Source organism: Tauraco erythrolophus, chromosome 14, assembly GCF_009769465.1.
Source record: "Tauraco erythrolophus isolate bTauEry1 chromosome 14, bTauEry1.pri, whole genome shotgun sequence".
Taxonomy (NCBI): Eukaryota; Metazoa; Chordata; class Aves; order Musophagiformes; family Musophagidae; genus Tauraco; species Tauraco erythrolophus.
Genome location: NC_141478.1, coordinates 11,091,542 through 11,112,673, shown reverse-complemented (window position 1 = coordinate 11,112,673; position 21,132 = coordinate 11,091,542). Strand labels below are relative to the sequence as shown.

The following is a 21,132-nucleotide window of genomic DNA, read 5'->3' as shown; positions in this document are numbered from 1 at the left end:
GTAATTTTAACATTTGCAACTTCAAACGCTATAGAAATTGCTTGCTTTAACTATACTGGAGATTGCGGGGCAAACATTAAAATTCAGCGTCTGGAATCTGACTTGAAGAGATCTCTTCCATCTGACATTTGCTCAGACATCATTATTATCATGAATAAAACAAAAGAGTGTTACGTATCAAAAAATGACTACCACGTTACCAAGAGTTTGAACAACCCAGTTCTGAATACGGCTCTTGCAGAAGTTCTAAATCCATTCCTGAACACATAAGCAATTTTGTATGGACTGTTAATTGATACTGAAGAATTATCACACTAAATTACAGGTGCTGTGGCAAACAACTGAGAAAACTCAGTAGCTTTTATACAATCTTAACTAGCATTTTAAAAAAACACTAAAGGCTTTCAAATCACAGCTAAGCCACTAGATACTTGAAGGCAAAAGAAAGCACAGAGAAAAAAAAAATCTCAGTATGATTTGTGGGATACAATTTTACAAGCGTTCACTGCTATTAAACCTCTATTTTATCCTGGCTCTGCAGCTGGGAATAGGAATGTGCAGCCGTGCTTTGAAAGGTTACTTAGAAGCCAAACTACTTTCAAGAGGCTCTCTAGTAGAGACTTCAGACAGGAAAGACAAGCGTCATTCCTGATATATATATATAATTAACATTTAACTTCTAGAACAGAAAATATATTTAATCTCCCACTGTTTAAATATATTTGGATATATAGCAAAAGTTGTAATTTGAATATATTGCAGGACTTATATCTTTGAATATATTTTAACTCATACTATTAATTTGATAATAAACTGCTTAACCAAGAAACGTGTTCACATTTGCTTCTTATAGTTATTATACTGAGATGTTGGAAAAAAAATTCTTTTTGTATCAAATTTAAGATAAGGTTTTGCCTGCACCACTCCTACTCCTTAGAAAAAAAAAGTAAATCTCTAAGATATACAACTCTGGGTGAATTTTGTTAGCTGATCCAACTTGTGCAGTCACACCTTCTCTAACTGACAAGCAGGAGGAATAGGAACATGGAGCACGGAAGGGAAAACAGCACTGCTCCCTACAGCAGCTACCGACCGCCTTCGGAGCCATTTAACAAAGCTGCACCTCCCTTGCCCTTCATGTGCCAATCATGAAAAATGACTATAATCTGTCCCCTCGTCCCTGTTTGTTAGAAGAGAGCTATATACCCTGCTTAAATTATGCACAGCACCGACATTCTAATGGCCAGAAGCTAAACAAGATTATAGGGCAGATCAGGCTTCCCTGAAAGCACCTTGGAAATATGCAGCCTGATTTGAGACACACAGAGGTAAATCCTGGAGATCAAAACAAAGTCCAGCAGCTCCAGCACTTCCACGAGAGTAGATGGCAACTGTACTGTGATGGTGCACAATGATCTTGCCTCTCAAGGATTATTTTTTCATTAGGCCCCACATGCTGGAACTTATTTTTGTGTTTACCATGGGCTGTATTTTTCCTCAGCAAAGCACGGGCTGCACTTAGTGGTTGTCAGTCCTCATTTGCTTACGCGAAACAGCGATGCCGAAGTATTATTTCTATATAGCTCACCCCCTGACTTTCCAAGTACTCTCTCCTATTAAGATGTTAATTTATTACAAGAGATGGTAAAAGTTGGTAATAACTACATTTTCCTGTAAGTCTATTAAACACACAACAGGACAAATCATCCCCAATGGTTACCTTTTTTGTTACTTGTAACGAGCAGGAACACAAATGAATGTTGTCTTTCTCCTAACACAGATGTGTCTTTTTCAAGTAATACTTCGGCAGCTGGATGACTTTTTTCACCCACAAGTATGGGTTGGCTTCTTTTTTTGCATATTATGTAATTCAAACCTTGCTTCTCTAATAAAAGATGAATCAATATCAAGTATCAAAGCTGCTCTTCGTTATTCTTTGAAGAAAAAGCCCTCATCTATTCAAAAGATGAGTTGAAGTTAAGAAAACAACTTAGCTATTTATTATAAAACTACAAAAATAACCAAGGCTCAATCTTATTTACTAAAAAAATTTAAAATCTTCCAACTGAAACACGGAACATGTTAAAAGAATGATTAAGACACTGCACTTCTTCAAAGCTCTTCTTCAGTGTGAATAAAGACAATTTGGTATTTATATACCCACATAAATGAAATACTTACGATTCTAATTAGTACTGTTGAGATAAAGGTTAAAAACCCAAGCATACTGTACGAAGTTTCACATAGCTTCTGGACACCATGTTCCAACTTCAGCATGATCAGAAAGCAGATGCTCTTAGTCCAAAGTTACGTCTGAAGTTTCTTTCTGAAGAAATGCTTGAAATGACACATTTTCTTTTGAAAACATGCTCAATGAAAATAAACAGATAGTAATAATTGCCTAGTGCAACCAGCCCAAACCATTACAAATTCTTATTACAAAATAAAAAGAAAATTATATTTTCCATGGCAAAGGCCTGGTTCTTAAGTTTTACCCTTCTGTAGTCATCTTGATTTATGAATGCCACCGAGACCTAAATCTGAAGCACATTTAAGAATACTGCTTCAGTGGTTTTAATGTGATGAGCATTTAAATACAGCAAAAGAAACCTCTGGGAGTTTGGATCAGTTTAGTGCAAGAGCTCTGTGTGGACACATGTTCTCCTCAGATCAAGCCCATGTTACTCATTTAGAAGCCACACACTTGAAATGCCTGCTCTGAAGTGATGAAGCATCGAGCTTGGGGTACACAAACCCTCCTATAAATCCCAGCTGCAGCTAAACCGTTGTAAGAATATAACAGAGCTTAGCCCTGAATTTTCAGGGGGCAATTACTGTTTCCCCAACCCTGCAGCTCAGAGAATACTTCCATCAGCAGAACTACATTTTTTTGTTGTTTTAAGATAAGATAGGAGAGGAAGGGTACATTGTACAGCCCAAACAATGATGGAAAGGAGCAGAGCAGAGCTAAAGGAACAATTGTTTCATGGCTCTTTCCTCATGTATTCTGAACCCTGTAGGGGAATATAAGTTTTGAGATTTGATTATTAGTTATCAAGTGACTTTACTGCCATGCCACAGCCTGGGGGAAGAAAAAGAGACATTCCTTCCTCCCCCACAGACTCCAAGGACCTCCTCAGCATAAAACAACCCAGCAGAATAAGGACCTAGGAATCTGGAAGCAGTTAAGCAGCTGGCTCATTACACTGGCAGAGTTTAAGTCCTTAAGTAAGGTGGGGAGATCCAAGGGATGAAAAACAAAGAGCTATTGATCACATATCCTGCAGTCTGGGTAAATCCAATTGAAGAACCTCTTTAGACCTCACCAGCAGGATTTTAGGGTTTAGAGACAAAACGGACTTAGTGCTAGGTAATAAAAGATCATCCTAATCTTACTTCCCTCCATACCTATGCTAGACATGTTCTTACTACTGGCCTGAAAACATTTTTTAAATCCAATACTGTTTTTTTTCCTCTCTCCTTCCTATCGTTACGCAGGCATCAGACTATTTATTTCAGATATCTGTTTTACTAGTTCCTCATATTCTTGAAGACTCCTGAAAACAAGACCTTTTAAAGCTACTTTAAAACCCTAAAAAGACAACTTTGCTGCAGTGCCTGAACTAAAAAGCAAGTTAAAAGGAAAGGATATTTTCAAAGATAGAACCAGACACGTGTATTAATTGCCAGCTCAGCTACAAACCACTTTTAATGTTTTTGTGTCTCGGCTTCCACCTGTAAAACAGTGGTAAGTCTGCCCTGTTTCTCTCTTCTGTGCTCTGTATTTTGGCTACAAATCCACCCAGGCAGGGGCTACTCCATTTAAAGCATAGGTATGGTGTACAGCAGTCTCAGCTGGGGTCTGTGTTCCAGCACAACGCATTAGAAACATTCTGGTGAGGAAATTAATTTGTTTGCTGATTTTTAAATATTTTGTTTAACTAAATCCAAACACATTACAGATACTATGAAGGCAGTGACTTGATTTAAACACTACCTTTCTGTCACTCCACAGTTCTATAGCATAGTATTTAGAGGCGTACAGCTGGGACTCTGTGGCCTAGTAAGCTCTCGAAGCTAGACTTGCACTAAACAGTGAGTGATTCTAGTCCTATGGGTGCAGTAGAAAAGCCCTTCAAAAATATAAGCAGCATAAAGACAGCCTCATCATAGCTAAGAGGTATAGGTAGTCCAATTTGATATTTAACATTGAATTAAAGAGAACTGAATTAAAAACAAGGGGGCAATCTATGCAAACTAGACACCACATCAATAAAACTTGTGGCAGTTACTGTTCTGAAAGTACTATTCATTTACATTTAATTGATTTTAAAAACATTAATGCGCACACCATATAATCATGGCAAGAGTGAGTAAAATTCTAGCCTTATGTAAATATTACAGTGCTTGCCTTTTCTAAAATCAAGTAGGTGCAAAAATTTTAATGCAAACTACAAGAATTACATAGTTAACCATCTCAGTTTCAAAAAAAAATTAAAGGTGAAGTTGTTTTTTGCATCTACAGCAAGAGAAAAGGAGAGAAAATACAGTGGTAAGGGGAAGAGCAGACAAGTCAGCTGTGATGAGAGAAGGAAAGAGAAGACTGACAGAGCAGCCATTGCAACAAATGCGTCTTACCAGAAATAAAGTCTTCTTCTAGAAGAGCCTATTGAAAGGTCAGTGTCCTTAGTAGCTGAGAAGACAAAATCATCTGACTGAAGGTAAAATACAAATCTGTTTAAAAGCCATTTGTGATTGATGAGAACTGGAAGACAAAGATGGCATCACAGTCCCTTGGCAAGAAAATTCCTCCAGATGGCATCTATTTCTCATTAATGCTCTGGGGGAGGATCCTAGACATCCCAGCAGGTCCCGTCGTGACTTTGGATTCAAAGCTGTCCACAAACTCAGCTGCTATTTGGTTCAACTCCACTTTTGCTGCACATGCATATGGCACGCAGCAGTGCTACAGGACATCGGCTGATGAATGACTTAAACTGTTAATTTCTGTCTCTTTAGATCACACCTCCTCTGCTATGTTTTAAAAGGCAGAAACCTGTCTGTAACCATGCCACCCAAGACATGGCTCAGAAAACCTTCCCAGGCTCTTCAAGTTTTCTGCTAGTAGTATAGAAAGTTTAAGGATTGCTAGAAAACACTAAGCATTGTAGCACAGAGAAAAAGACAGGAAATCTCAACAAGTGAGTGTCAGCTCATTTTTGCTTATTCATGCCTCCCAAAGCGAGCATCAAGATGACCAAGTCAATACTGAATTAAGACCATATCAAATATTCGCATCTTGGTTTCATTTGGCAAAATCAGAGCAGAGCTTTAAAATAATCTCTAAAGGGAAAAATCTTTACTCCCTGTCCATCACCAGCCTCTTTCACTCTACCTGTTGTGATGCCACTATACCACCCCTCCATGCACAGAGCGTTTGTACTTGGGCTTGGGTTTTTTTGTCCAGTCTAATTTTAGATGCAACGGGGGAGAGATTTTTCCACACTTCCCTCTGTAAGCTATTGTCTGAACCTCCTGGAGCTCACTGTCAATTCCTTCTTTCTTTACAATGGCTCAAGTTTGTAATCTCTTCCTCCCCTACGCTGTTTCTCACCAGCTATGGATTTATTACTTTGAGGCAACTTAACTGTGGAGTAGTGTGTGGCAGTGACCTCATCATAGTATCTTTGTCTACACCACTCGGGATAAAAGCAGCCTATTCAGGGATCCCAGCTGAGTTCAGGAGAGCCCAGGAGCCTTACAGCACCCACTGAAATCTGTACCAAGCTCCCCTATCGCTTGCAAGAGAGACGAGTAGAGTTTAATATGGCAATCTCATAGTTAACTACGCAAAAGTGCCTCAGTTTCAACAGCTGAGAGGAGGTTATTTAACAAAGGAAAATGCCTGTAAGTAATAAAAAGTCACTGACATCTCACTAGGATTTATCTGGGTTACCTCAGATAGGGGTAGGGAACACTACAGACCTGAAAACAAGCAAAGGGTCCAAAGAATAGAATTTATTTGAATTCCTATGGATTAAGCTGCTAAATAAACCCCATTCTTTCCTGTGAGCATAAAAGATATAAATATACAGGAGCAGTTAGTCCACTGCAGCATGCTGGGAACCTTAACAAATCTTACAACGCATGAAGGCTCTTGTGCGTGTAACATCTGCATCGCAACTGGGGTGGGAAGCGCCACGCTGGGTCTGCGCCATCTCCGAGGCTGACGATGCCCTGCTTGTCCCCGTGACATTGCTGGCCTGCAGGCAAAGCCGCCGAGCGCACGGCGTGGTAACCGGCCCGATTATCCGCTGGCAGATGACGAACCGCAGATTCCCACGCAGGCACGGCAAGGCCTTCTGCTTTAACTAGCAAAACACTGCAGCAGAATTGCTGATCTGTAGTCACCATTTCATTAATTCAATAAATTGTTCACCTTGTGTCCACATCTCACTCTTGTTTCCCAGTCAAATTAACACATCACTTCAGGTTAAGAGAAACAATACGTCCTGAATACTGATACAGGCCAGAATGTGATTATACTAAAATCAGTTTATAAACCCTCTTCGTTGGCCCTTTGTCAGTAAACTTCACTATACACAAAAGGAGGTAAAGGAATAAAACACAATCAAACATAGTATGCTTAAGGAACAACTAAAATCGGTATTTTAATTCACCTTTGTAACCTTCTAAGAGCTTTCAAATTTATATGGCTTTAAATGACAATGATGTTGACAAAAAACATTTTTTTCCTCTGTGAAAGGTATTAGCAGGAAATTGAAAAGCTGAAGGAAAATGAAATTGCATTTTTCACATTTGTTATGAGCCTACTCTAACTGTGCAGTGGGAGAGGTATTTATCATGCATAGCCTGTCCTTCTCTTTGGATGCTCGCTTCCAATTTGGACTGGAAGCACTGCGTGTTAAAGGATCATTAACCAAAGTAATGCACATCATCTCTCCCTCACAAATGAACACTGTAAACACTGCAACAGCCACAGAGACGCTGTGTAATCAGGGCCCAATGCAGACCTTGTGGCTCGCACAACACAAAGTAGACAGATTAAACTACCTAAAATAAATCTTTTCGCTATATAACATGCCCATCCCAAAGAAAGGAGAAGGCAATGGCCTGGCAGCTGCTGAAAGACTCCTTGGAGCTGGTCTACCACCTGCAAAGTACAGAGCTTGCATGCACACCTCTGGCCCTATGGGACCCTGCCACCTTAAATCTTAGCACAACCATTTTTATTACCTGGCTTCTAGATGGATAGTGTTCTTATCCCTTGTATTTACAACAATGTTTCAAGCACCTAACAGCAGCTTTACACTGTGAACACATTATGAAAGAAGACAGGAGACAAATACCACCTTTGTACAAATCACGATGTTGGGACTGAGTATTGTTTCATGAAACAAAGGGCTGGATCATAGAGCCGTATCATGTAATGTTTTCACATCAGTATACTCCAAGAAGTTTTGAAATAGAGTCATAACCCTGGCTGCATGGATTCATAAAGCAATCAGATCCCATGGTGAGAGATATACTGAGGTATATGGAAGAATTGCTTTGTTCACAGTACATTCCTGTCTCCAGGCACTAAATGCAGTATCTCCGACTGCAAAAGGCAGTCAGATGCAGTGCACTTCCAAAACTACAGAAAACTAGTTTTTGAAACTGAATTCCTGTTCAGTTTCTCCCACATAAACCTGTCTTTTATATAGCACTCTTGGCCTCTAACACAGAGGGGTTGATATATGCCCCAGCACTTGGAAATCATTTTAGGTTGGTGTTTTTGCCATAAAAGAGAGGAATGCAATGCCTAGGGTAGTGAAGAAAGCTGAACAAGATTTTCATCTCCTTCCAGGAGTCTCATGATCTACTTTTAAATCTTTTTCCATTACTATTTAATGGCATTATAATTACTGTAAGTCTCTAGCGTTCAGAATAATCACAAAACAAATACAACCTTGATTATGCTCTTATTATTATTTGTATTACAGTGGCAACAAGAGACTTCGAGCTTTACCAAAGGAACAGAGGAGTCTACATCTCCAAGAACCTGCATCTAATCTAGAATGAGAATTTCTAGGTTATTACAAACAGAAAAGACTGGGGGAAAAGGACAAAACACAGAAGTTGCTATACCTGGTTTATATGCTCTTATTTCTGACATCCTTCTTTGGAAAAGATTCTGTCCTTCATGAAAACTGAACACAAATATAATCACCAGTCCCAGTCTCTAGAATGGGCTCAAACCTTATTGTTTAGGACAAGTTTTTCTCTTAAATCCTTAAATACAACTATCTTCGCTGCTGCCGATCCAACACTGACAAGTCTTGATAGCTTATTCTCTGCTGCCAAACCTGCCTCCAGTCACACTTTTTTGTTGCAACTAAGTAGTCACAGATTTATTTATCCTCTAAAACTGTGGGCTGTATTTATCCTCTAAAACTGAACAGGCATGTAGCAGTAGACCAAAAGCGTCTTTGTGGAGAAAGCATATCATTTGGAAGAAACAAAGACGCGTGTCTCTTCTGTTCAATGTTGTTCGCAGACAGTAAAGCAAAAGAAAACAAGTGTTTGATTTACCCTCTCACATACTACACTATTGAATGAGTCAGATAATCAGAAGACCTGATTTTACCATTCCCAAGTGATTTCACTTAAACCTGGAAGTGTCATCCCCTTTTGGTATTTGTACTTTTTCAGCAGTGAAAATTAATACAGCAGAGGGGCTAGGTCTGAAATTCAGAGAAGAAAGGTGGCAACGACTGGTATGAATTCCTCCAAGGTCAAATTTCTAATTAGAGTCTTAACACTTTCTTTTCTGACACAGAAATAGAAGAGCATCTCATATTTTGAAACAATTTTTAATATAGTTCACAGTTATCTTCCCCTGCATTGTACCCACTAACCTGGGCAAGCATTTCTGGCAGCAGCTCCTGCCGCTGCAAAAGGCTGGAGGCTGGGCTCCCAGGGCTGCTGATTTAGCCTGATGGAAACCTGTGGGAGACTTGGCAATACTTTGGATGAAGCTCTGCAGATAAGACAAGACCCTGGGAATTGCAGTTGGCCAACTCTGGTGTGAAGGGCATGTGCCAGCCTCTCACAGCAATTACAAAGTGTTAGTCCTGATTCTCTGTGAAAGATAATAGTTCAGTCACCAAAATGAAAAAAGTACTGGCAAAATATAGCTGCCTTTGTAGAATCAATTTCCTTAAATGACATGGGAAAGCAGAATAGAAGAACTAGTTATGAGCAGCTCACCAACTTTTCCATTTGAATTGGTATTTTGAACCACAAAACTAACAGCAGCATCAGTAGATGCTCTTTCCATATTACACATCAACAGCCTTACATGAATCTATCATTTTAGTAGAAAAATATTTCCTTCCTGAAAAATTTCAAATTGCTATTTCATGGCTCAGGATTCACACTAAGAGGGCCACAGGTAATATCCTTTTCCCGTCTAGGTTCCCAGATTGCAAGTAAAAAATAATTGTGAAAGTTATATTGCAAATTATTAGATTCACAGTCTTTGAAAACATGACAGGTTTTTTTCCCCCCATTCTGATTTGAGTGCTAAACAGCCAAGCGGGTGCTATAAAATATCCAGTCTGTCACACCTTCTATTCTGTGCATGTTCCTCCACAGCAGAGCTTAGAAGGACACACAGCAAACACTTCCAACAAGCCAAGCAAAATTGCTCCTAGCCCAATAAATGACCTTAGATTAATGTAAATTATTCCCTTTCCCCCTCTCCTCCCCACTGTTTTCTTTTTTTTTTCTCCCCCCCTCCCCCAAGAAGTTCATCTAGTATGCAAACTCGGGAATCAAACAAGTTCTGTTTCCCCAGGGAGTCTAATCAAGGTACCTCCCACTGGATAACCGCAGGACAAAGCCTAAAACCCAGCCTGGAAATAGCCAAGATCTGAAAAGGAACTAACGGAAATTGTTTATTTAAGTTTATAAGCCCAAGCACGTAAAACTTGGAGCACTTAATTAAATTCTTCCCCAGGTAAAAAGACCGAGTAAGTCCACTGAAGCGAGCAGGAATCACATGCAGCTGAGAAGCCAAAGGTTTTCTATAGAAAAGGTTGTTCAACACTATTTTCCATAAAACTAGCGTTTTTTACAGCCTTGCAACATGAACAGTGGCACAGAAAGATTTCTGTTTCTTGTTGAGGTCTACCTTACAGCAAGATCAGAGAAAAAAGTACTTTCAAATTCAGATTTGCAGTGGCAACCCATAAAGCTGGCAGAAAGGCTTATGGCAAGTTCAGGTATTTCATGTTCTTTTTATCTTTGTTTCTTTAAGTGCATAACACATGTACACCAACACCTCCACTGACAGGCTCACTTTACTTATTTTTGCAGATTTAGGATTTATATACTTTTCAGGCTACTGAAAGTTGTGTTTAATTAGATCTTACACCTTCTCTGCTTTTACACACAGGCATTTGGCTAGTGAAAAACTGGTCTTGCCACACACACATCCACAGTTTAATGACAGCTATTGTCAAATTAGCATTTTCAGATTCTCTAATTTCGTATTTATCTTTCACCAGAAATATTGCCTGGCACTGTATTAAATAAAGGAAGAATTTATTCTAGCTGATACGTGACAGCAATCACAGCAAACAGAAGTTATGCAGGTTGAGAACATCATCATAAGCTGACCATCTTTTAAAAATATTTAACAAAATCTCCTGGGTCTGCATTAGTAGCTGAACCTGAACTCAGCGAGGAAGTGACTGAGCAGAATCAGAATTCTCATTAAGTAAAATTAGCCAAGTGCAATTTGCCTGCCTGGTCCCCTCTATGTATTAGCATTTATACTCAGCTAGTAATGAGCTTAATCAGGTTTTTCAAACAAAAAGAAAAAAATCCCCCCAAAACCCATAAACCTATCAGGTTTATTAGTAACAGATTGCACTTCCACTGTAAAAAGGCAGCTAAGAAACTGCAGAAAATTGCCTGTTCAGAAGTGCATCTTAGTAGCTAACAGCAATCTTTCCTCATGGCAGGAACATGACCTCACATACGTGCTAGCTGATTGCTGTCAGATTTACCAAAGACAAAAAGGGACATTTTATTAAAGGGCAAATGCCAGGAGGCAACACAGAGCTGCTACAGGGCCTCACTGGAAGGGACAGGTTTGCCCTCTCATTGCGAAGACTGCATCACAGGGTCTTTTTTTCCCCCCCTCTTCCACAACAAACGCATCTCAAAGAGCTGTCAGGCCCGAGAAACAGAAAAAGAAACACAGTAGTATCTAGAGAGATAAGCGTCAGCAACAACGCTGATGTGTCAAATAACGAGCAGAAATAACCCCAGAGAGCCTGGTCCTGCTGGAGGGCACCGACCTGCAACAGCAGCAGGAAAAACCAAACGTGAGAGGCAGCAGGAGCCCGTGTGAACCCAAAGCCCAGAGGTGTCAGGAAGGTGACTGCTTGAGCTGAGCGTGTGCGGTGATATCACTATCGAATTTAACCCCACGGACCTTCTCAACATCAGAAAAGCAGCAGAAAACCTTGTAGATTTTAAGACGAGCTATCGAAAGTAGCATCAGTAAAAAAAGGTTCCATAGAAATAGCTTGTTTTATAAAATTCAACTTGCTAACGTCCCTTTCAGACAGATGGGCACCAAGTATGTCCTCACACGTACTGAGAGCTTTGAAGTTTTTTATAAATTATGCCTCAGTGCATCCTGGTTTGCAAAACACTACAGCAATGAAAGCTGTCCAAGGGAATGACACGCCACAGCCCTTCCCGTGTGCACTCCACATGTACAAGGCAATAGAAAAAAGGCAACTTAATCAGCACAGAATTACACCTTGTAACCCCAGTTAAGGCGACGCACAAAACGGCCCTCTGTTGTTTCATTCCAACATTCTCTTCTCCCTAAGTCCATGGTTAACTGGTCTCTTTACAGCGTGTTTCTATAGTGACCAACCGCTAAATTGATACTCAATATATTTCCCTTTCCACCTGCCTCACTTCAGACTTGGAAACTCAAAATGTTATTCAAACAACATTCCAAAAACTGAGCTTCAAGCTGTAGTAAGATGGTATGGTAGACTACTTACATCACTCTAACTTCTCCAGCTCTTGAAATAATGCAAAACCAAATAAATTCAGCATTTATAGATGAAAGCAAAATTCTTCATGGCTCACTAACAATTACTTGAAAAGGTAATATATAAAGGACCAGGAAGAAATGAATTCCCAGTACCTTTGAAAAGTATCAGACTCCTCCTTTCAGGAAAGTATTTCATTTCTTCAGCAGCTTTTTGACTGTTTATTGTGCCTTGGGTACATTAACAACACTTTGCCCCAAGTGCAGCAGCCTTCCTAGAGAATAATAACCAAGATACGCTTTACATGTGGGTAAAGCACTGTGTTCCCAGAAGGAGACAGAGGAGCACATTTTTATTATAGCTAATATGGCAATGAATCATCCTCCTGAGGTAAAGACTAAAAACATTAAGAGCAAAATACAGTAGGTTGAAATCAAAAAAAAAAAAAATCAGAAAAAGGGACTCAACCGGTTCAAGTTTTACATATGGAAATAAACAGCATGAGAGGGGAAACATAGAGTGAGGTATGTGAAGTAATGAGCAAAAAGATCAGGTGTGTCTGTCTTCCAGGAGGCTGAAAGAAGGAAGATATTGAACTGTGTTTTCTGGTAAATTGCCACTGCCAGTTATTGACAAAGTTGACAATTATACAGGATTATTTAGACTGATGATATCTGAACAAATGGGGATTTAGAAACACTTGGACTAAAAGGAGAGATAGGAATGTACTGTAAATGACAAATGGAGTGGATTGAAAGTAAAAGAGCAAAGAGGCCAGCTTCAGAGGGCATAATTAAATATCCTTAATTAGTAATTAGAGTACTGCAATGAAACCATATACCTACTTTCGAAGTTGGATGTTAGAAAATAAATGTAACCGAGTGGATGAAAGACCAAGAATGTTCTATGCCATAACGCTGCTTGGCATAGAATTTATTCAGATAACTTCTATTTTGCTAATGTTTAAATAACTTAATTATATAAAAATTGCACTGACTGCCCAGGTCTGTATGCAGTATGATATTAAATCACCATTAGACAGATTTTACTGAAATTGGTCAGACAATGCATTAGGAAAAGACGACAGTGCTTGAGTCAATAGCAGGATTTCAAGTAGTTAGAGTAATCGTGTAGTTTAACGCACATGGATAAAGCAGTGGACCGAAGAGTAAAAAGAGGGTAGAACTGGCACCGCAATGTTTTTAAACTGATCTAGGAGTAAGAGTTAAGCTTTGTTTTGAGACAGGGGATGAGAAAAGTGTTTTGAAATTCTTGGAAGAAGCCTCCTGCAATATCACAAAGCTGCATTCTATTAAAAACATAGTCTGCTGAAGAGTTAGGAATATTTGCTACCACAGTTTTCTCAATAGAATGAAAGATATTTCACTGCATTCATGAATAGATAGTTGACAGCTTAGGGTTTCAATACAAAATTTGAAAGAGCTAGGCCTAAATCACAGTTTTGGCACTGCCTTGTTCAGTCACACAAGCTGCTTAACTCTTCTGTATCTCACTTTTGATATACAATGGACCAGCAATTCCTGCCTCCCAGGCATTTCACCAGGATACACATGTCCACAGCCAAGATATTATGGATATAATTGGAAGACTGCATGAAAACATTGATATACAAGGCTCTCAGATATGTCAACACCCGAGCATTATTTATACTACCCTTCTAACATAATTTTGGTTACTCATTAAATAAATTCTCCGTTCCCAGCACATAAAAGCTTTATTTGCCACACTGCTAGCTAGACCACTGTTTCAGTCTTAAGGGAGACAGGGCACTACTACCAGGAGAACTTAATTTCCATCCCTCGGCTTTGATCGCTATTGTGGCTTCCATCTGCCATGGCTTTTTTTACACAATCACTGAGGCCTCAACTAAGTAATGCCTTGAGCAAACAAAGCTAGGGCTTCAAAACATGCCACCAATAATATTTCTGCTTCTTAAGAAGCAATGCTAAAAACAGCCCATTGCAACAAGTTTGAAAAAAATACTGTATCATGACTGAAGTGGACACATTAAAGCAAGTCTTAAATGTACATTACAATCCAGAGAAAAGAAAAAGTACTTGGCTTGGCCAAGCACAAAATCAGCATCATATAAATGACGCTTTCCTCTCCACACACACTTGTGAATGCAATAGAAAACAGAAGTGCAATAGGGAGGAGGGCACACTGGTTGTTTTCCCATGCACTAATAAACTCCCTAGCTGAACAGTACCTGTCTTCTGATTGACAAGTGATGAATATGACAATATGCCTGGCTCACATTACATAAAAACGACAGCATAATACACTGAAGGCACCCTATTTGTCTTCAAGTTACTTTCACTGATTGGGAAGAAAAGATGCAGAGCGCCAGCTGAAGGTGTTTAGAAAAGGTGAAACCTCTGAAGCAGAAGCTAGCAAAGACAAGGCAGAGCACATTGACAAGACAGAGAGGAAACTGAAAGATTAAATTGGCTATTGCTGTAGATGTGACCATCATTGAAGACCAATGTACTTCAGAGACTGTACCTGTCTACCCAGCTCCTTCCTCAGTCTGGGTCTGAAGTAATGGGAAAGTGTAATACATTATTTCAACACAGAATATAACACATGTAACGTAACACATGGTACTAGCTTCCAAAGAGATGTTTGTAATGGCTGTTGCAGCATCCAACTCAGAATATAACTTATAAATGCAGGATTCCTTAAGTCTTTGGATTGCAGGTTTCTACTCACAATAAAAAGACATTTAGGAAACAAGGGGAAAAAAAAAAACAAACCACAAAACAAAACCGTGAGCACTTAGTTTTGGCTTGCTTTGTCTTCATTTTTCTGCAAGACGTGGCACCCCTCTGCTGGGCAAGAACAGATGAAACAGCAAGGAGCCATGAACCAAAATTGAACAGCAAAACAAAACCAGCCTGTACGGGCTGAAAAGAGTAAGTAAGGAAAGGCAACAATGGCAATGTATGGCTGACCAAAACCCTGAGAAAATAAGGAGCCCAGATGAAAACCATTAAGCAAACAACATTCACAATTTAGACTTCGTTCTCCAAACACTGTCCAAACAAGTAACATTTTTTTATAACATCTTTAAAATGAGTGACCTTGAAAGAGCTGTCATCTTGACAAGCACCAGTTGTCTAACTCTTAAAACAATCGTTGCAATATTTAGGATAACAGGAAGCAGAAAGAATTTCCTAAAGCAAAATGTTTTTGTCCATGAAAAACTAAATTATGAGTCTGCACTGCATGAACCTGGTAAAGAAATTTAGCTGTAACTTTTGCATTTGTAACATGGTTTTCCAGGAGTAGGTATGACAAACCTGAGGCAAACCTTCAGAATAGTTTTTCATTTTTACTTTAGGCATTAGATTTTTTTTATATATATATTTTTAAATATATGACAACTGCAGTAAATTTCAGACATCAGCAGCCATGCAGATGAAAAAGCAAACTCCTACCAGAGGCATGTGCAATATCACATACATACTTGGGAAATACTAGTTAAATCTTACTCTGACCTCTGAAGGATGACAAAGAGAGAAGTTAACCCTTCTTCTCATTAGGCCTGACACTGGAGTAGAGTTGCTCATTTTGTTTCAGATTTGTTATAGTGTTCTACAAATGACTCTGCCCAGTTCTCTATGGGTAGGAATGCTGTTGTGGTTTAGCCCAGTCAGCAGGCAAGCGAGCATGTAGCTGCTCACTCTCTCCTTCCCCTGGTCCCCAGTAGGGTGGAGGCCTGAGGGTCGAGATCAGAACAGGGAGGGATCACCCACTAACCATGGCCAAGGGCAAAACAGACCCGGCCTGGGGACAAATCAATTTAATTTGTTATCAGTCACCTCAGAGAAGATCACGAGAAACAAAGCCAGATCTTAAAAACATCTTCATCCACTCCTCCCTTCTTCCCGGCTCTGCCTCCTCCCCTCCAGCAGCACAGGGGGACGGGGGTTGCAGGTCAGTTCGTCACACGTTGTTTCTGCTGCTCCTTCGTCCTCGGGGGAGGACTCCTTACACCCCCTCCACTCCGTAGGGCCCCTCCTCACAGGTGAGAGTTCTCCATGAACTTGTCCAGCATGAGTCCCTCCTGTAGGATGTAATCCTTACCCACCAGGTTGCTCCAGTGTGGGCTTTTTGCACAGTCACGGCACCTTAGGGTGCAGCCACCCGCTCCAGCATGGAGTCCCTTCCCACGGACCGCAGGTACATCTCTTCTCCACTGTTGGTCTCCATCAGCGCGGGGTCCTCTCCCACAGAGACAATCCTCTATGAACTCCTTTGGGCGCAGGCACCTCTGCTCCAGTGTGGGCTTCTCCGCAGGCTGCAGGTGGGTCTCTGCTCCACCGTTTCTCTGAGGGGTGGCAGGAGGGCCGCTGCCGCCTCTCCGCAAGGGAATCTCAGCTCCAGCACACCTCCTCTCGCCCCATCTCCACTGAACTGCTGTCTGCAAATTTGATTCTCTCAGATCTGACCGGTTGTGGAGCTGGGGAACCTTCTGGCAGCTCCTTACAGGGCCTGTCTCTGCAGTCCCTCCCCTGTTACCAAACCCCCACCACATAAGCACAAATACTACTCATTTTTAAACCAAGGAAAGACTGCAAAAAAGCCCCGTTTAAAAATAACATTCTAATAAGTGACTTCTAGGAAAGTTTGGGGTTTTTTTGTTAAAAATATAAACACAAAACAAAGTTTGATAATACTTTTTGTCCCTTTTATTAAAAACAGTCATTACACTTGACATACATTTGGCAAAGATACATGACTGTACCTCTACTGTTCAGGAAATTAATTACAGACTATTACAAAATGACACTGAGTATGCAATTACTAGGTTCTGGGTCACTTTTTCATACTGCAAACTTCTGGGTTTGTTTCAGTTGTTCAGGTGATTCTGCTTTTAGCTTGCCTGTGTGATCAACAACAGTATATTGGCTTCAGACATGTTTCTTTTAGATATACATACGTGCACATGGTGCAAAACTGCACCCTGTACCTGCTGCTAGATGTTGAAGAGAACGTTCTAGGGTCTTTACCATCCATCCAGACTCATCCTTTTGCAACACTTTTCACATTGAAGCCTATCACTTTGTTAACCAAAGTTTGTTTCACTGAGAAACAAGTTTTGTAAAACATTTTGTTTAGGGACCAGGAAAGAGGACAAATCTCACCAAAGGAAACTCTCCAGAGGGGAAAAAAAAAGTCTGGAGTGATACCAGCAGATACAGAGCCTCAGTAAAGATAAGATTTTCTAACCAAACCTACAAAAAAACTTCAACTATACAACAGCTGTATTAACAAGGAGGGACAGAGTGGCGAAGAAGTATCTTTCCCTAATCATTACCCACATTCTCAACAGGACTAGATTTACGTAAGAAAGAACATCAGTCCATTTACCAAGATGCATTGTCCCATTTCCCACTCTTGTTCTAGGTCAACTGGAAGCTTCTTTTTTCAGTTTTTCTAAAATCTCATCTGGTGTCATCGATGCCAAAATCTTCACCACTTTTTCACGTGATTTACCACCCTGGTTTAGACACACACACAAAAAAAGACATCTTTCAGAGAATCACCACTAAATATATATTAAAAAAAAAAAATCTCACTGTCATGCCAATATATGAGGTACTTTAAAAACTCTTAAAGTGTGGGCATGCAGAATTAACAGCAGTAAGAGATAGTTCACCAATGTTCTTTCTAGTTATTTGAAAAGTGGAAAACAATGTCTTATCTACTCTCCTTTTAAAACTGGATACAGCTCCCAGAGCATGCCCTGAATTGATGCTCTTTTTATAGGCTAGAATAAAAAGCAAGGAGTGATGTTTCCACGATTCACATTTAGAAACAAGACTACAACTAATTTGCATTTTTGTTTTTAAAAAGTGGGTGTTTGTATACATAATAACTGTGTACTTTCAGATCTTTCCTTAGAGTTGTCTCCCACAGAGTATTAATTACCCTTGCTGAGTTCTCAGGCTGATAATATCAACTAAATGAAAAGAAATCACATCGTATATAGCCTATAAGACATTTAGATTTATACAGCAGTTATTTAAAATATTATTGACCTGTTTATGTAGTAATGAAAAAAAGGCTATTTTACATAGGAACTGGCAAACCTGCAACCTCATTTCATATTGCTCGAAGACACAACCTTGCTAGTATTTAGTGCACCACGAAAAACAAGTTGCTTGTTAATCTGCAGCTTGGCAAAAAGTTTGAAAAGCCCGCAAGGGGCATCCTGAAGGAGGAAAAAGTCCTTAACTCCACTATACAGAAATATAGCCTGAAATTTGAAATCAAAAATAGATTTTTGAAGTAGTTCAGCCAGTTGATGATGAAAATCAAGGCCCTTGCATAGAAATCTGATAACCCCAGTTTTATACTGGATCGTTTCCCATCAATTTCTCAACTTGGATTGGTTTTGTTAACGTTAGCACTTATCATAAAGCAAGTAGTACATAAGAGAGCAACCAGTACCAAAAACCACTTGCTGTTTACACCGAGCAGCTCAGGATGGAAAGATCTAAGCCACAGGTAAAACACAGATTTACCACAATGCTTCAATGAGAACAAACAGTGGCTTGTGAAAAACAAATACTAGCATGTAATGGTTTGGACACCGTAGGTCGGAACAACTGAGTCAAGAAGGTCAGACAACACTGGCCCCTTTTATACTCAACTCTGCTTAGCACTTATGAGAATAGTCTAGTTAAACCTGAAGACTCCTTTAAGGTAGGAAAATAGTGTTATCTGTGAAACATTGATAAACGAATGAAGCAGTCCACCCATGAATCTGGAAAAACAAGACTCCAATCTCTGCATCTCTACCTTTCACCAACACACTGCTCAATTCATTGATCACATTGCCATTTATCTGCGTTAACGGGCTTCTACAACTACGACATTAAACCAACAGACAAAAATAAAAAGCGTCATTTTTTGTTGTGCTCTTGCGTTCATAAACTGTAAAGGAACATGGTTGGAAAGACTGACTTTAAGTACAATGAATTAATAAAACAAATCATTTATTCAGTGCAATGAATAAAACAAAGAGTTTCCGCTTGCCAGACTGAAGACATGTAAATTCTAATACAAAGAAACTCTTGAGGCCCAGCTATAATCCAAGTGCTTATATGTGCTCTTGCTTATGTGTGAAGATTAATTGTCAGAAAATTTTCACTCAAATACAGAAGTTACCTTCAAAAAATGAATGAAAAGTTATTCATAAAACGCACATTCTCTGCAAAGCACAAATTTTGTGAACTACATTTGACATGAAAACAAGAGAATCTTTGAACAACACAGAAAACATGAACCACATGCATTTGTAAAGTGTATCACAATGAGAACTATTCTGATTAAAGACCTCAGTATCAGCTGTGGTTCTTCCTACACTAGGTTTGCTCTCAATTAATCATTCCATTAACTCAACTAAACGCATCTAAAGTATCTTCTGGATTGAACTTGGAGAGCAGCTCCCTGTACTCAATGACTAAGTTTCAAAATCTTGAATTTTGAAATCAGTAGGGCAAGACTGAAAGAAAAAAAAGAAAAGTAAGTACCTTCTCTAAAATAACTTCACTCTTCTTCACTCCTAGCACCTTAGAGAGGTAGCGACACAGCTCTGCATTTGCCTCCCCTTCTGATGGAGGTGCAGCAATAGCTACACCTACTGCCTCAGCTGTCACATCTACAACAAATATTTTAAGGGTTTTATGCTCAAAATATGCGAAACGTATACTTATTGTCTCCTAAAAATGAATGTGTTTGCTTTCAAAAGCACGAATTACCAGTTTTCACACAACCAGGGCACTGTTCTATGCCCACACTGCAGCAGTCAGCTTGGCATCACAGAACGTAACACAAATTAGGTGGTTATTCCCCCCCCCAAAAAAAAGCACGATGAATAAGCCTTCCCAGAGAGCTGTGCCATTATCAGCCGCTTCCTTGTGCTGCCCACGGAGCCTGGGCACCGCGCTGCGGTCCCCCCGTCGGTCCCACACACCCGCCGGCCCGAGAAGCCGTTCTAATCCGCACATCGGCAACTCCGGATGTGCAGAGGGGGAACACGTTTGATCACAGCAAACCCTTCCAGTTCCAATAAACCCGCGCAACCTCTTGGGATACCAACAGCACGCACGAAATCACACGTGCCAAACCCAAGTGCTGATGAAGCGCGTTTGCTGTTGCTCCTTTCAAAAAAAATTCCTTCAGAAGAATTTACATCGTTCTCGCTGCACCACCTACCGTTACCCATAGGGGAGTGCGAAGGAGCTACTCCTGGCTCCTTTTAAGAAAAAGAGGGAATTACTACTTCAGTCTTTGGTCTTTTTTTTTTTTTTCTTACAGCTTAGAGGATGGAGATAAGCCGTAGAACTCGTTAGAAAGACGAGTTAGAAAAAACAGCTTTCCCGCTCCATTCCCAGTTACCGGCGGTTATTCCCAGAGCGGCAAGCCCGCCCGCACCGCTCTTCAGAAGCGGCGACCAGAGCATCCCGAACCCCGTTGTTACCGAGCGCGCCGCGCCGCGCCGCCCGCCAGCGCGGGGCCCGCCGCTGCCGAGCAGAGCGCCGTGCCGTGCCGTGCCGTGCCGTCCCGCCCCTTCTCGCGCCTCCCGCCGTTCCTCAGCCCGGCACGGCGGCGGGCGAGCTCTCCCGAGATCCGCCCCGGGCAGGCGCGCCCGCCGCGCTGGCGGCCCCACCTGTGACGGCGCTGCACCGGGAGCCGGGCTTGGCGCGAACCGCCACCCTCACGCAGCCGTCACCTGCCGCCACCGGTCCCGCGACGGCACCCGGCTCCGCGGGCGTTTTCCCGGCTCCTTTTCCCTGAAACAGAGGAACAGGAGCGGTCACCGCGGGCACCCCCTGCCCGACTGTGCCCTTCTCCCCCCGGGGCCTCCCCGCCGCACCTTTCGGGGCATGGCCCCGCCACCGCCCCGCGCCGGCGCCGCCAGCAGCCGACGGAAGCCGGCGCGCGCCGGCATCGCGCGGCACTTCCGGCAACACCAGCTCGCCCCGCCCCGGGGCGCCTGGCCCCGCCCGCC

The 21,132-nt window shown here is 41.1% G+C and overlaps 1 protein-coding gene across 1 annotated transcript; it reads right to left on the bottom strand.

Moving 5' to 3' along the window:
- Positions 1–16,798: 16,798 nt before the first annotated feature.
- Positions 16,799–21,072, bottom strand: C14H15orf40 (chromosome 14 C15orf40 homolog). The gene is made up of 4 exons (XM_086620258.1): positions 20,998–21,072; positions 20,791–20,914; positions 19,652–19,779; positions 16,799–17,613 (listed from the first exon to the last, which is right to left on the bottom strand). The coding sequence occupies exons 1-4, from the start codon at positions 21,070–21,072 to the stop codon at positions 17,521–17,523; spliced, it is 420 nt and encodes a 139-aa protein (XP_086476384.1). The 3' UTR covers positions 16,799–17,520.
- Positions 21,073–21,132: the final 60 nt, after the last annotated feature.

What these genes read in the sequence shown, in the direction of transcription:
- C14H15orf40 (XM_086620258.1), bottom strand. Translation starts at nt 21,072, where the DNA reads ATGCCGGCGCGCGCCGGCTTCCGTCGGCTGCTGGCGGCGCCGGCGCGG. An exon ending in CCGGTGCAGCGCCGTCACAG is followed by an intron (nt 19,780 to 20,790) that starts GTGGGGCCGCCA and finishes TATTTGTTGTAG; the next exon opens with ATGTGACAGCTGAGGCAGTA. An exon ending in GTGAAGTTATTTTAGAGAAG is followed by an intron (nt 17,614 to 19,651) that starts GTACTTACTTTT and finishes TGTCTAAACCAG; the next exon opens with GGTGGTAAATCACGTGAAAA.